This window comes from Manis pentadactyla, chromosome 6 (assembly GCF_030020395.1).
Source record: "Manis pentadactyla isolate mManPen7 chromosome 6, mManPen7.hap1, whole genome shotgun sequence".
NCBI classification, from domain to species: Eukaryota; Metazoa; Chordata; class Mammalia; order Pholidota; family Manidae; genus Manis; species Manis pentadactyla.
Genome location: NC_080024.1, coordinates 33723573 through 33739351, shown reverse-complemented (window position 1 = coordinate 33739351; position 15779 = coordinate 33723573). Strand labels below are relative to the sequence as shown.

General features: G+C 34.9%; 1 protein-coding gene and 1 long non-coding RNA gene across 3 annotated transcripts in view; both read left to right on the top strand.

The window, feature by feature from the left end:
- BMPR2 (bone morphogenetic protein receptor type 2) overlaps positions 1-7687 on the top strand; it is a 217323-nt gene extending 209636 nt beyond the window's left edge. Inside the window, exons 11-13 of one of the 2 annotated variants that reach the window (XM_036928171.2) lie at positions 2129-2301; positions 4525-5804; positions 7440-7687. In XM_036928171.2, coding sequence (XP_036784066.1) covers positions 2129-2301; positions 4525-5804; positions 7440-7687 — 1701 coding nt within the window. Of the gene's footprint in view, positions 1-2128; positions 2302-4524; positions 5805-7436 lie in introns of both variants that reach the window. The other variant, XM_036928169.2, reaches the window with a different exon arrangement.
- A 270-nt stretch (positions 7688-7957) lies between these two features.
- On the top strand, positions 7958-14932 carry LOC130684068 (uncharacterized). The gene is made up of 2 exons (XR_008998205.1): positions 7958-12130; positions 12170-14932. It is a non-coding gene; the product is annotated as an uncharacterized LOC130684068 (long non-coding RNA).
- The last annotated feature ends 847 nt before the right edge of the window (positions 14933-15779 follow it).

Here is a 15779-nt window from a genome sequence, read left to right as displayed (position 1 = left end):
CTATAGGAGTCCCTGCAAAATGCACTGTAGAGGTGGTTTGTGGGAGGTAAATTCTCTCAACTTTTGCTTATCTGGGAATTTTTAAATCCCTCTTTCAAATTTAAATGATAATCTTGCCAGGAAGATTATTTTTGGTTCAAGGCCCTTCTGCTTCATTGCATTAAATACATCATGACACTCCCTTTTGCCCTGTAAGGTTTCTGCTGAGAAGTGTGATAATAGCTTGATGGGCTTTCCTTTGTATGTGATCTTATTTCTCTCTCTGGCTGCTTTTAATAGTCTCTCCTTATCTTTGATCTTTGCCATTTTAATTATTATATGTCTTGGTGTTGTCTTCTTTGGGTCCCTTTTGTTGGGAGATCTGTGCACCTCCATGGCGTGAGAGACTATTTCCTTCCCCAGATTGGTTAAGTTTTCAGCAGTTACCTCCTCAAAGACACTTTCTATTCCTTTTTCTCTTCTTCTTCTGGTACCCCTATAATGTGAATATTGTTCTGTTTGGATTGGTCACACAGTTCTCTCAATATTCTTTCATTCGCAGAGATTCTTTTTTCTCTCTGTGCCTCAGTTTCTTTGTATTCCTCTTTAATTTCTATTCCATTTGCTGTCTCTTCTACTATATCTAATCTGCTTTTAAATCCCTCCATTGTATGTTTCATTTCAGATATGGAATTTCTTAATGATTGAATCTCCGTCTTAAATTCGTTCCTGAGTTCTTGATATTTTTCTGTACCTCCATAAGCATGTTTATGATTTTTATTTTGAACTCTCTTTCAGGAAGACTGGTGAGTTCCATTTCATTTAGCCCTTATTCTGGGGTTTGTGAGAGTTTGGTCTGAACCATGTTCTTTTGATGTTTCAAATTTCTGTGTGGTTCCCTGTATTGCCCAGAAGCTCTAGTCTGTGGAGCTACTCAGCCCCTAGAGTGAGGTTGCAGGTTGTTGGGGAGCGGAGTTGATGCCTGGGATAGGAAAGATCTGTTTCTGATTCCTGTCTACATTGCCTGTCTCCTGTATCAGAGTCAGTAGGCTGAGTACACAGGTGTAAACCTCTGTGCTTGGCATCTCTAGCTGTTGTAGGTGGGGCCTCCTTCCGGCTGGCCTGATGCCAGAGCAGTGACTGCCAGTTTGCAAGCTGTTGCTGTCAGGTCAGGAGGAAGGCTCGACAGGCTGTGTATCACAGTGGGGGACCTCGGAGCCAGGACAGGGGGATGGAGTGCCTGAAGCTCCCCAAAATTCCCAATCTGCTGGGCAGAGCACATCCAGACAACCTTGTCCCCTTTCCCTTCTCTCGCACAGCAAGCTCAGTGCAAATCCCGCCCCTTCAGCAGCCCTCTAGCTGCTAGGAAGCCTCTCAGACCGCCTTTCCTCTTGTCACAGTGGCTGAATGTGGATCCCGTCCTCCACAAATGGCCAGAATGTGTCTTTCCGCTTGTGCCAGCTCCCCATCCTCCAGAGCACCACACAATATAGGTTTCTGCTCGCAAAGCAGATCTCCAGGGCCAGGTGTTCAACACTCCCAGGCTTCCACCCCATTCCCCGCTCCGTTTCTCTTCCTTACGCCTGTGAGCTGGGGTGGGGGAAGGGCTCCGGTCCCGCCGGATCAAGGCTTTCCTATGTTACCCCGTTTTGTGAGGTCTGCTTTGTTCGTGAGGTCTGTGTGCAGTCTGGTGCAGCCTTCTTTCCTATTGCTCTTTTAGGATTAGTTGTATTAACTGTATTTTCACACTATCTGGTTTTGGGAGGAGTTCTCTGTCTCACCTCTCATGCCACCATCTTGAATCCTAATCAAAACTTACTTTTGAAGTGAAATTAGTGGCTGTTGATTGAAACAGTGCTGTGAATTAACAAGGGCTTAAGCCTGTGGCCTTGAAGAAACATGTGACATTACAACTGCTTATTCTTAATGATAATTCTTCAAGTAGTTAAAACTTAATTGCTTACTTCCTCCTCACCTTTTGAGAAACATGACCCTTTATAAATTTCTGAAGTCTAAAATATTTTTTTATAGCTATGTAAAATAGTTGTTGAAGAAAATTGATTTTTCTTTTACCTCGTGTGACTAAAAAAACTCAATGCTTTTTTTTTCTTGCAAGATATACTGATTGATATGTACTTTATTATTACAGGCAGTGAGGTCACTCAAGGAGACAATCGAAGACTGTTGGGACCAGGATGCAGAGGCTCGGCTTACTGCACAGTGTGCTGAGGAGAGGATGGCTGAACTTATGATGATATGGGAACGAAACAAATCTGTCAGCCCAACAGTCAATCCAATGTCTACTGCTATGCAGAATGAGCGGTAAGACCCTGAGGGGTTTGTCATCCATCAGCTATTGAATACTGAAACTAGAGAACAGGATATAAATACTATTAAACCAGTCTAGCAATGCAAAGATCAACTCATACAATCTGATGTTGTAATTTTTCTTTCAACATTCCTGTTCTTTAACTGAAAATTTTTGTTTGGTATAAGAGCAAGGTGGAATCTGTGTTCTTATATATTAAAGATATCATAAAATAGATTAGTCTTTATCTATTAATGTTCCAACCTCTCTATAATAATAAAGATAAAACATTTTCATAGTTCCAAAAGTTTCTACATGCTTCTACATATATTGTCTCATTTATCTTTTGTGTTATTCCTCCTTCTCCTGCTTTTGTTTGTTTGTTTTAAAAGAAATAGAACCATGAACCTACCTATGTGTCTTACCACTGTTGCACTGGAGACTAAGGTTTCCAGGTTTGCTATCCAGTGCTCTTTCTTATAAAATATACTAGTAGTACTTACATGTGAAAGCAGTTCATAAGGTATTTCCATCTCATCATGAATATTATTTTATGAGACATTTCTTGCTAGAATTATGATTTGGGTTCTTTCAGTAAAACTAACAACTAAATAAAAGAGCTTTAAAAATACTCCTACAGCTTTGGACTTGCACAGTGTGCCATCTGTGTTTCTTTTTTCCATGTTTGGAGGAAAAAGTCTGCCCACAAATTTGTCATTTTATCTAACACATGTTAAAAATTTTAAGAAAGGCAGTCAGGAAAAAGTTAGAGAAAATTAAGATAAACATACACGTGTATCTTGAATCATTTTCCTTGCTGTTTTCTATTGTTTTAATTTCTAAGAGCTATTTGTATTATGAACTACAGGCCCAAATTGGGCTTATACTACTTATATTTGGGATGAATTAACTTAAGCATATAAACCCTTATTCCTTATATATCAGCAAGTCAAGGATGATATAGTGTAATTCTAAATACAAATTTTCTTTTCATGTACCTGAAGATAGTCTTCGCCATCTCCCCTTACCTGTATTTTCTATGTGCCCTAGTATTGTATTTATACCTCCCTTAAGAGTCAGCTACTTTTACTTTAAGTGCTTTTGAACTTGAATGGTAAGGAGAAACCCTTGATGCATCCCCTTGCTTTGGTCATTTTTTTGCCTCCTGTGTCATTCAGCTCTATCCCTCACATGATCCTTCTCATGTTCAGTCACTCTAAATGGTTTCCCTGAAATCAGAGTTCATAGCTTAGTTATTAGACCCTAGGTTTCATTGTATTAAATCTTACTTTCTATACCTCCTAACTTCCTTTTCTTAGGCAGTACAAAGCTTCTCTTTTCTTCCCCTTCCTATCATTCCCTCATAACTTCATCAGTCTTTTTTCATAGCCCTTCAACTTTAATGCTCCTCCTTTAGTTCTGTTGCTGCTTTTCTTCTAAAATACTTGGATCTACTGATGTTCCCAATGTTTATACTTTGATTATTTTCATTAAAGCTAACCCTGGCATTTATTTGAAGTAGCATATCACAGTGTGATCCTCAAAAAAAAAAAATGTCACACCATCACTCTCAAGATGTGACAATGACTGTGAAGAACCCTTAATAACTAGAGATCGGATCTGAATCATTTATCTCTTATCTGAGTGACCCATTCTGCTTTACACTGTTGTCTCTAGGACTTTCATTGATATGGTTCAGTCTACCCAGGAAGATACATTCCATTGCTATACCATGCCTCTTAACAGAAGCACATTGCAACAATCTGCAAGATTGTATTCTTTGAACATACAGCCATTGAAACTTACTTTGTAACATATTTGTTGAGTAGCCACTATGTATCTAGAATTATGGGAGTAAAAAATAAATATAGGCCATGGTTCCTCCACTTCTGAAACTTTATATCTGGTTGTGCAAGTATACAACTCACAAAGATATATATGGTAATGTTACAAAACTGTAGGGGAGATTTTTAGATTAAGTCTTTTAAACCAAAATAATGAACATCTATAAAATTATATCTATATCCACATGTGTTTTTCAGTAGGCTTACATCATATAAAACTAACATTTAGCAAAGTTATTAATTGACAATTATTTGATTAGAATTTTTAAGTAACCACTAGAATAATGTGGATTAGGAATAAAATAAAAAGTAGTTCATACTTTAAAATCAGAGCTGTAAACTTGAAGATCCAGTTTGCAGTAAATGTACATTCTTATTTTTTCTTTCTTTAAGCAACCTGTCACATAATAGGCGTGTGCCAAAGATTGGACCTTATCCAGATTATTCTTCTTCCTCATACATTGAAGACTCTATCCATCACACTGATAGCATTGTGAAGAATATTTCCTCTGAGCATTCAATGTCTAGCACACCTCTGACTGTAGGGGAAAAGAACCGCAACTCAATTAACTATGAACGGCAGCAAGCACAAGCTAGAATCCCCAGCCCTGAAACAAGTGTCACCAGCCTGTCCACCAATACAACCACCACAAACACCACTGGCCTCACTCCAAGCACTGGCATGACCACTATATCTGAGATGCCATACTCAGATGAAACAAATCTGAATGCCACAAATGCTTCACAGCCAATTGGGCCAACCCCTGTCTGCTTACAACTGACAGAAGAAGACTTGGAGACCAATAAGCTGGATCCAAAAGAAGTCGATAAGAACCTCAAGGAAAGTTCTGATGAGAATCTCATGGAACATTCTCTAAAACAGTTCAGTGGGCCAGACCCACTGAGTAGTACCAGTTCTAGCTTGCTTTACCCACTGATAAAGCTTGCAGTAGAAGTAACTGGACAGCAGGACTTCACACAGGCTGCAAATGGCCAAGCATGTTTAATTCCTGATGTTCCACCTGCTCAGATCTATCCTCTCCCCAAGCAACAGAACCTTCCTAAGAGACCTACTAGTTTGCCTTTAAACACCAAAAATTCAACAAAGGAGCCCCGGCTGAAATTTGGCAGCAAGCACAAATCAAACTTGAAACAAGTAGAAACTGGAGTTGCCAAGATGAATACAATCAATGCTGCAGAACCTCATGTAGTGACAGTCACCATGAATGGTGTGACAGGTAGAAACCACAATGTTAACTCCCATGCTGCCACTACGCAGTATGCCAATGGGGCAGTACCATCTGGCCAGACAGCCAACACAGTGGCACATAGGGCACAAGAAATGCTGCAGAATCAGTTCATTGGTGAGGACACCCGGCTGAATATTAATTCCAGTCCTGATGAGCATGAACCTTTGCTGAGACGAGAGCAACAGGCTGGCCACGATGAAGGTGTTCTAGATCGTCTTGTGGACAGGAGGGAACGGCCACTAGAAGGTGGCCGAACTAATTCCAATAACAACAACAGTAATCCATATTCAGAGCAAGATGTTCTTACACAGGGTGTTCCAAGCACAGTCGCAGATCCTGGACCCTCAAAGCCTAGAAGAGCACAGAGGCCTAATTCTTTGGATCTCTCAGCCACAAATGTCATTGATGGCAGCGGTTTGCAATGTAAGTGAAGGGATCCTATAACCTTCCCTGCTTGTCTTTTGGGACCATTTAAGTAACTACTTAGACAGAACCAGGTTGCGATTAGCAGTTATTTACTTCTACCACTTTTGGAAATACAATAAGCCATATTGTTGGACCTCAGAGGTGATTAGGCTATTGTAAAGAAAAAAGATCATTCTGTTGTTGTTGATAATTAAAAAGTCAATGTTACAATAGTTAGAATAATTACCAATTTAATACATGCCTTATGTAGCTGCTGGTTTATGTACAACTTGCATGCTTGCTGTGAATGGTTGAGATTAATACTCACCAGTTTAATAGTCCCAAGTAAAATGATGCCAGTGTAACTTTAAAATGAAGCCAGTATGAGCATATTAATATTTACTATACACACATTTAGATTTTACCAGACTAACTTTAATAAATCTTAAAAGTCCAGAGAAAATTCAGAAATGTCACTATAAAGAAATTACAGTTTTTCTAGATTTTCTAGTGTCATCTTTTATAAGAGTTATGTGTTGAGTCTCCCACATAATTATGTCTAGCAACTTAAATAACCTGATACTTCTTTTCTGGTCCTAAAGGTATGTTAATACAAGACAGGAGAGCTCCCCAAAATGTTTAACAGCTATCACTATATAAAATGATTTCTTTTTTAGACCAACAGCATTTTTTTTTTTTTAAAGTTACATTTTTTGGTTGTTTTCAAGGACTACAAAATGGTCTGAAAATGCAGCTCTCAAAAATTAATCAGTAGAAGATAATTCTTTTTGTGGGGTTGGGTATGTCTACAGTTGTGACAGCCAGCAATGTCTCTAGACATTGCCAAATGTCCCCTGAGGAGCAAAATCTCTCTCCAGTTGAGAACCACTAATACAAACTAAATTTTAAAGTGTGTGTCTGTTGCCATTGCATAGTAAAGAGGACAAAGATTTGAGGAGGTAGCTTCCAGGATTCAAAAACTATGATCTGATTCAATAAAAAATCTCTCACATGTTTGAAAAACAAGTGAAGTCCTGACACGCTTCTTTGTTGTTTCACTTTTGTCTTATTCATTAATTTAAGCAAAAATATGAGGCAGCAGTCATGTCAGAGTCAGACTGGTTCATCAGTTATAGCTACAAGTTAGCTAGGGATACAAGCTTTGCAAGTCAATTAAAGCGTTCTGTGAAAATTGTGTGAAACTTATAATAAAAGTATTGTATAGTTCATTATTAAAAAAAAATAATCAGTAGAATCTAGGCCCTGGTTTGAGCAGCTTGTATTACAGACCAGTTGGTACACCCTATGGCAGTGCTCTATATAAGTAAAGTGTCTCGTCAGGTTCAGAAAGGGGGAATTACTAGAAGATTTGTACTCTAGTATTTCTGTCATTATTCTGAAAAATATTATATGCCAAGTGCCATTAAAATTTGATCCACTTTGATCATTAAGTAGAATGAATGAATCCACTTCAGCAAGTTAGGATAGCTGCTAATACAGCTGAGAACTTTGAATTTTCTCCTTTGTTTTTGGAAATGCCCTAAAACACCACCTGCAGACATTAGTTTGATCTGTTCTTGAGTTACAACCCTTTTTATTTTTTAATAGTTTCTTTATATATAATACATTTTCCTGTACTTTTATTTTCAGTAGGTGAGTCAACACAAGATGGCAAATCAGGATCTGGTGAAAAGATCAAGAAACGTGTGAAAACTCCCTATTCTCTTAAGCGGTGGCGCCCCTCCACCTGGGTCATCTCCACTGAACCACTGGACTGTGAGGTCAACAACAATGGCAGTGACAGGGCAGTTCATTCTAAATCCAGCACTGCTGTTTACCTTGCAGAAGGAGGCACTGCCACAACCATGGTGTCTAAAGATATAGGAATGAACTGTCTGTGAAATGTTTCAAGCCTATGGAGTAAAATTATTTTTTGCATCATTTAAACATGCAGAAGACATTTAAAACAAAACTGCTAAAAAAAAAAAAAAAAAAAAAAAAAAACTGCTTTACCCCTGTCAGTCCCCTTCCATCCCTGCAACAAGGACTTGCTTTAAATAGATTTCAGCTATGCAGAAAAATTTAGCTTATGCTTCCATATTTTTTAATTTTTTTTTAAGTTTTGCACTTTTGTTTAGTCTTGTTGAAGTTATATTTGTCTGTTATGACCACAGAATTAAATGTGTGTGTATCAAAAGTGGTCTCAAAATATTTTTTTAAGAAAAAAAAACAATGTATTGCTGATAATCAGTTTGGACCAGTTTCTAACGGTCATTAAAACAGAAGCAAATTAAGACAGGTTTGACTGCAGTGGTGTCTGGTATCCATGTTTTATTTCTAGGCACAAGCTAGTTTATATGTTGATGCTTTCTTGAACATATTAACTGTTGGACATTCTTTTCTCTTGTGTTTTGTTTAAATGTGCAATAGTGTATAGGCCACAAATAAGCTTTCTTGTAAGCTCTCTAACAGAGCACACATTCTTCCATAATATGAACATTTTTCTCCCGTATCCATATTTTTGGTAGGTCAGTTCTGCGATAGTGCATTTTGCCCAGTAGAAAGCAGCTACTTGATTTCTTGCTTTCTCTCTCCTTACAGAGTATGCAGAAACAATGTCTCAAAGGGCTCTGAAGAAGGAACCGACCAAAACCTAATTTGAAATGCCATTTCTTTTAACCTTCCAAGGCCTAAACATTTTCTTCCAGGCATTTTAATAAACATATTTGGTTCTAGTTTTGGAAGTTCATAAGAGAGCACAGAACAAAGTTGAGGAAGTCAAATATTAGACTTTTTCCATTTTATTTTATTTTTATATGTTCATGTTCCATATTCATTTATTTAAGAAACACATTTTTATCAGAAAACGTATATAGCTATACTTATATGGAATTGTTAAGTAGGTAGATAGATGGTTAAGACAATATAGTGTTATAGCCCTCATCCTCTAAATAGGCCATCTTTGACTCAAATAAAATTACATTTCCTATTTAAAATAATTCCAAAGTAATTCATAGTTTTGAACCTGTAATGTCTTTTTATTCTCTTCAAAGCAAAGCCTGGTGACTTTTATCTGAAAATAATTACTTTTCCCATGACCTAAAACACTGTGTGGAAAAAAATCATTCAACTGGCATGCCACATTCCTCTTGAAGGAAGGTTAGCTGCCAAACCTATCATTTTTCAGCAGACAGACTTACCTCTCTTTTTTCAAAACTGTGTTTCTTCATGAACCCTATTTTCGTAATTGCTCCTTTTGCCATGTTTCACATAATCTTTGATACGTGAGCAGCATTTGTCATTTACATTATATTAGAATATACCTCTTAGTGATAACATTTTATTCATCCTTCAAATCATATTGGGCTTTTTTTAGAGCTTCCTTTGCTTTTTCCATTACTGATAATCATCTATAAAATGACAACCTCTGCATGTTTTCTTAAGTAAAGCACTTTATGTCAAACAAGGGACTTTTTTTGTAAGCACAGATGATTTTCTATCAATTTGTAAACTAATGATCTCACTTATTTTTTTCAGGTTCTCAGAGTACTTAATAGACATTATCTAATTAAACTCTAAGATTTCGCTGGAAGATAAAAGGATAAAAAAAATACAAATCCCCAAATTCCTGATTTAGGTTTTTATTTTCTAAACAATATTTTATCACTCCTCTATCTTCATCGTTTAGTTAAAGGCAACCTAAATTTCCCTCTTTGCTGTGCAGAATACTTACGGCTTACTTGTATCTAAGCCTTCTCTTGTTTGCCATCTGCTATGGTCTTAGGAGTTGATAATGCAACATTTACCATTTATTCAGCTGGATTGCTGAACACGGTTTTGAATTCTTAGAATTAAGATTCTTTTAATAGTGCCCAGGGTTTCCACATTTTACGTTTTATTGGCCCTTCTCTTGATTCAGACCCTTAACATATTTTTTAGACTTCTGGCATAATTTTTTTTTTCTTTCATTGAATTATTATTTTTTTAATCTATATAATGAATTATTTATGCCTTGCCCCATAAATTTTCACTTAGTTCTCTTGCCTTTAAGTATCTTTCAGCTGCTTTCAGGATATTATTTTCAAACATTACAGGTCATCTTTGAGTCAAAATAAATTGTATTCCTTCTCTAATTGGAAGCATTGAGCACAAATAGCTATTTGAAGTCTAACTGATCTTTTCTGACAGAAGAGTTATCTTACATTCTCCTATACTTTGTTTGAGCCACTTGATTGTAAGTTTTCCAGCATTTTTTATGTTAAGTAATGCTTTCAAAAATTAATCTACCAAATTAAAGAATGGTTTTATAGTTTCCCATTTCATGCAAGCCTGTTTAAAATAAATAATTTTCTTTCCCCAGGGTTTTTTAGTAGACTCTTGAGAAAGTAGAATTGGAAAGTGTAGGTAATTTTGATAATTTTTAGATTAAATTATATGTCAGACTAATTTACTTTTAGAATCTGTTTGTAATATATAAGCAAGCAAAATTATTTAAAATATGTATTTGCTAATTTGTTATCTAATAATGTTTCTTAAAGCTAATATTTAACGGCTATCACAAAAATTTGCATGCAGATAAGCATTTGAGTCCTTTTGAATAATAGGACATTTAATGAAAAAGTATTAAAACTCATTTTGCTAGATTGTATTACAATCTTAAAAACATAATAGGTAATCGAAATCTAGTATTAATCCCTTTATCCTAATTATATACCAGAACTAAGTCATTAAAACAACTTGATTTGAATTGGGTTTAGACAAAAATGATTTAATTATAATTCCTAAAAATATTCTCCCTTTTAAAATATGTAATTGGGAGCGAAGAAAAAACAGTATCAGTATAAAAAGTTGTGGGAAGGCACAGAAGTGAAATAATACTAACTGACCATTTGTTACATACTGAATGCTGGGATATATATACACCATCTCTTTTAATCTTCATAGCAACCATAAGAAGATAATATTCCCACTTCACAGGTGAGCAAACTAAAGCTAACAGAAGCTAAGTAATTTGCCCACAGTCCACATCTAGTAATAGACAAAGCTGTATTTTAACCTCGGTTTGCCTCTCCATATCTCTTTCACCTACCCCACACTGCCTACACAATGTATAACAGGATATGAAATATACGAACATTTTGTAAGAAATTCAGCCATCCTCTGGCACAGTCGCGGCTTGTATAGAAGCCAAAACAAATACCATAATGACTTTAGAAGTTAGATAAACATAAGAAGACGTGTTGACATGTCTGTGCTGATTGTTGTTTGAGAAATAATTACTAATTCAAGAGAAAATTCATTCCTACATCTGCCATAATGAATCTTAAAACCATTTCATTTCTCTTCACTCCTAACATTTTTAACGTTGCAGAACTAAAAGTGAAGTAAATTCTAAGGGGAAAGTGAAGGTGGCTTGTGGGAACAGAGACTTTTTCTTAAACTGATTCCATGTTTGTTTTAGAGGAATTAATTCAACATGGGTTTTTGGTCTCATCAAATCCTTTGACTCCATCTTGAAAAGTTCTGCTTTTAGTGACTTCAGAAATTTTTACTAATCCAGAGAAGTAATGGAGAAAGTTGTAGGGAAGGATACAAGGATAATGTGCTTTTTATAAAATAGTTTGTATAGCTTTCTTACATGTACCCCTTGTTCCAGAAAATGTACATTGGTTCTGAATGTGAAAATAATTAAAGGTAGAAACAGTAAGTCTGTGTTTCAGTGGAAATTATCACAAAATTTGGAATGTATTTTTATTTAAAATATTTTCAGATTTGGACTCTAAAGCCATATGGAATAACTGGTAGGCTGCAACTGTTTACTGAACTTTCCATTCTCAGTAAACCTCTCTTCAGTCATTTAAAATGGAAAAATATTTCAATAAACTCTTTGGGTTTTTTCCATATTATGAAAACAAATACTTCATTGTAGGTAGTTAGCTCCTACAACTTGAGATTACATTTTATTTTTATAGAACCTTTTATAAATTTATGTTGAACTTATACCACTACTTATATGCAGGTTATTACATAGCTATTCACAGATTGCTTTATATATTACTTTATCTTCCAAGCTAACTCCTTAAAGTTAGAATCTGTACGCACATGTTAGTTGATTATCTAGACCAGTTATTCTAGAAATTGTGTAATACTCCCACATACACCCCACGAGCTTTTTTAAGACTGGGATGTTTCTAACTATACCTTTTACTGTCAGTTCGCTCTTCAGATAAAATTGCATTTTAACTTTTAGATTCTGAACTATGCAAACTTTGGCCAAAACTATCTTGCATGATCTGCTTCTAAATATATCCTTAATTAAGTAAATCTGGCAAATCACTATTTGAGTTACACAAACTAGTTACACAAAATGTTATCAAAACAAGGCTTTTCTATAAGCTCCCAAATTAAACTAACATAGAATAGAGGGAATCTCAGGGCACTCTGGTGCACCTATTACTCTCCTTCAGTCACCTCTTAGCTTGTGTCTGTCTTACTCTGTCTCTTGGTTATCTAACTTACAATCTTCTGTGTCAGGAAAGTTTCCTTTGTATCTATTCTGCTTCCCTCCTGTTTCATTTTATATCTCTTAATCTTATCCAGTAGTAAAAAAAGAAAGCAATTGGTCATCCTTTCCAACTTTGTACTCTAATATGCTTCAGGCTTCTTAACATCTAAGCTTTGGTTCCTACAGCATTTTCTCTTCATTCCTATTTTGATAACTTTATGTTTAAGAACACCTAAAATTATGTTTTGTTATATTCAAATTCGACACTCCACTTAAGTAGTAGTTCAGTAGGGTAGAATTGAATATTAAAATGTTATCATTTGACAATGGATCCAACCATCAGATTGTCAGCAAATCAGGATTTAATTTGTTTTATATTATCTAACATTTTATCTTAAATTGTGGAGTTTTACAATTTTACATTCTCATTAGTTATAATTAAAAGGCCATACATACAGAATTGTATATTTTGCCATTAAAAATTTAAACCTATATTACTGCAAGCTTAGCATTGTGGTTGAACTACAGCATTTTGTATTTTTCTTTGTATCAAATATTAAACACAGAATGCAAGATGAACTTTCAAAAGCAAATCCTACACTAATCAGGTGTTATCTATGAACATTTTTGCAGGCTACTTTTGAAATACCATTGTTTTGCAGCATAGACTGGACTATAACAAATTTCGTTTAACTTTTAAGTGACTGGTTGAAGTTGAGAGTTTGTGCATGTACAGAAAAATTTAGGGTTTTATCTCATAGTGGATACATTTGAAAGTAAATACTTCAAAAGAATTCATGCTGTGTATTAAAATTTTGCCCAAAACAAATCTATCATATCTTGAAATTTCCAATTCCATTATTACAGTGATGTTCATAGTGTTACTATTAAACCTTGTGACATTCGTTTTTTTAAACTTAATTTGTTTTAAAAAATCAGTTTTTTAAACCTGGGTCAGAGAGAAAAAATCTTTAGAAATAAATCAAATAATTAGGGTGTCCAGTTTATGGTTGAAATTTTAAGCAGTTATTGTATCTTAAACAACAACCTTGTTTTTAATGTTTTAAAAGATAACATGGGTTTTTTCCATTTTATTTTTACTTTTAGATTTCAGAAACATGTTTTAGACTCTATAGACATAATATTACTTAAAAACTCAGGGCCCCTTTCATCCCTTTGCACATTGAAAAACTTCAATTGGTAGAAAACAAGGAATTAGATCCAGTAGGATATGTAAAGTGTTGCACACACAGTTCATTTAATGTTTCACTTTATGATTTCACTTAATTTACATGGACATAATATCAGATTTAATTAATCATAGAAATTTGTCCAGTTCTACAGTTACTGAATAGAGGGAAATGACTCAGCTAATTGGCTGCATGTTGCAGCATATTTAGGCCTTAGAGTCAAAGCACCATCTTCAAAACATTTCTGTTCTTTGATTAAATGGTTTTACATGATTAGACAAATTGTTTCATTTTGTTTGTTTTTTTCTTATTGGAGAACTTAGTAAAGTAGTTACTCTGAGATAAAATTTTCTCAAGAGGTAATTAAACATTATAAAGCTTCTCCTAAAAGTGAATTAATGATTTATAGCTTTAGTAATAGCTTGGATGGCTTTGAGAAGGTAACCTATGGTAACCTATTTATCACACTGTCAGATCCAAATAGAATTTTTCTTTAAATCAAACAAGTTCTAGTTCCAAATCGGTATACTGTATATTTAAAGTCCTAGCAGTGAAGTAACCAGTCTGTTGCCTCAGGCTCTCCACCTTAGTACCAGCCCTCTTAAGTACGATAGGGAAACACATTTTAAAAGCAACTGAACAGTAAGAAAACTAAATTACTAAAAGATGCAATTGAAAGATAAGTCCTAATTTAACATTGAATTGCTTGGCTTCTGTGGCTTTTCTTTTCCTGGTCACATTTATTTATTTAAACATTTTTTGTATACCTTGTCATGTTTCCATGGAGATTATATTGTGTGTTTGTATAAGCTGGAATCATCCTTAATTTTCTGTTGATAGTTTTTCAAATGAAGATAAATAGATAATTGTAAAATACACTAACTTAGGGTATTGTAGTAACTGAAACATGGAGATGTGTAGCTGTCATGCTTTTCTGAATGGAAAGGAGAAACGTAAGCTACAGAGTATTCATTTCTGAGGATGCTTCCCTGGAATAAGAAAGGCTGAAAAATATTGGCAGTTCCTCAGAACCCTCTTCCTTGTTAACGGGTATATTTTGTTGGTGTGTTTTGCTCTTACATTACAGATAGAATATCATATATGAATTTATGAAAAGTTACTTTCAGTTATTTTGCTTTTGTACAAGCCGTCTGAGACCTTGCTATGCTGTATAAGTTGTGTTTGATGGATCAGTGTGAGTATGAAATAAAGCAAATCACTTTTCTTTTGTATTATCTATGGATGCCACTATGAAAGCTGACATTAAGCCACTAAAGAGTTTTCTATGAATAACTGTAGGTAAATGCTTTGATATATATAAACCTAAATAAAAATATTGTATTGCTACAGAGACATTGGAGAAGGAGATTTTAAGACAGCTCTTTAGGTTTAAAAAGGCTTGCTGTAAAATGGTGCATTATTCCATTTATTAAAGATCATATTAATGACAACACTAATTGTATCTTTTGATTGTATGAAGTCACCAGAAATTGATTGTCACTGATATTTTAAGTGTTTTTCAGCAGAATAGTAAATTTCTAATAGGACTTTCATTACTCAGTATGGTACATAAAAAGAAAAAATCAACTAATTTAGAATAATAGTTGCACACCTAATATATGCCAGGCACTGTTAGTTATTCTACTTACGTTGATAATTCTCACAAAAATCCTAGAAAATATGTATTACTGTCCTTATTTTTTATTAAGGTATCATTGATATACACTCTTATGAAGGTTTCACAAAAAAAACAATGGTTATTACATTCACCCCTATTATCAAGTCCTCCCCATATCCCACTGTAGTCACTGTCCATCAGTGTAGTAAGATGCCCCAGAGTCTCTATTTGTCTTCTCTGAGCTGCACTGTCTTCCCTGTGACCCCACACACACCATTTGCACCAATCATGATATTGTCCTTATTTTATAAATTAAAAAACTATGGCTCAGAGAAAGTTAGATACCCTGCCCAAAGCCACAGAACTGGTAAAATGAGATTCTAATGTATTTGCCATTTTGCTTTGGACTACAAATTTCAGTTTCCAGTTATGACAAGAGAAACTCAAAAGTAAAAATGAAGATGACTCAGTGGTTAAACAGAGTATCTGGGAATATACATGAAGCAATTTGAGGTTATTAAAAAGCACAGGTATCAAAACTATATCGGCCTAACACTGTGTTTGGGCTTCACATCATCAAATAATCTTTTCAGTTAGATATTTGTATTTTTAGAAGACCTTATTGAAATGGAATGTGATTTTGTGAAAGTGTAATACATTGTTTTTGACTCTACATTAAT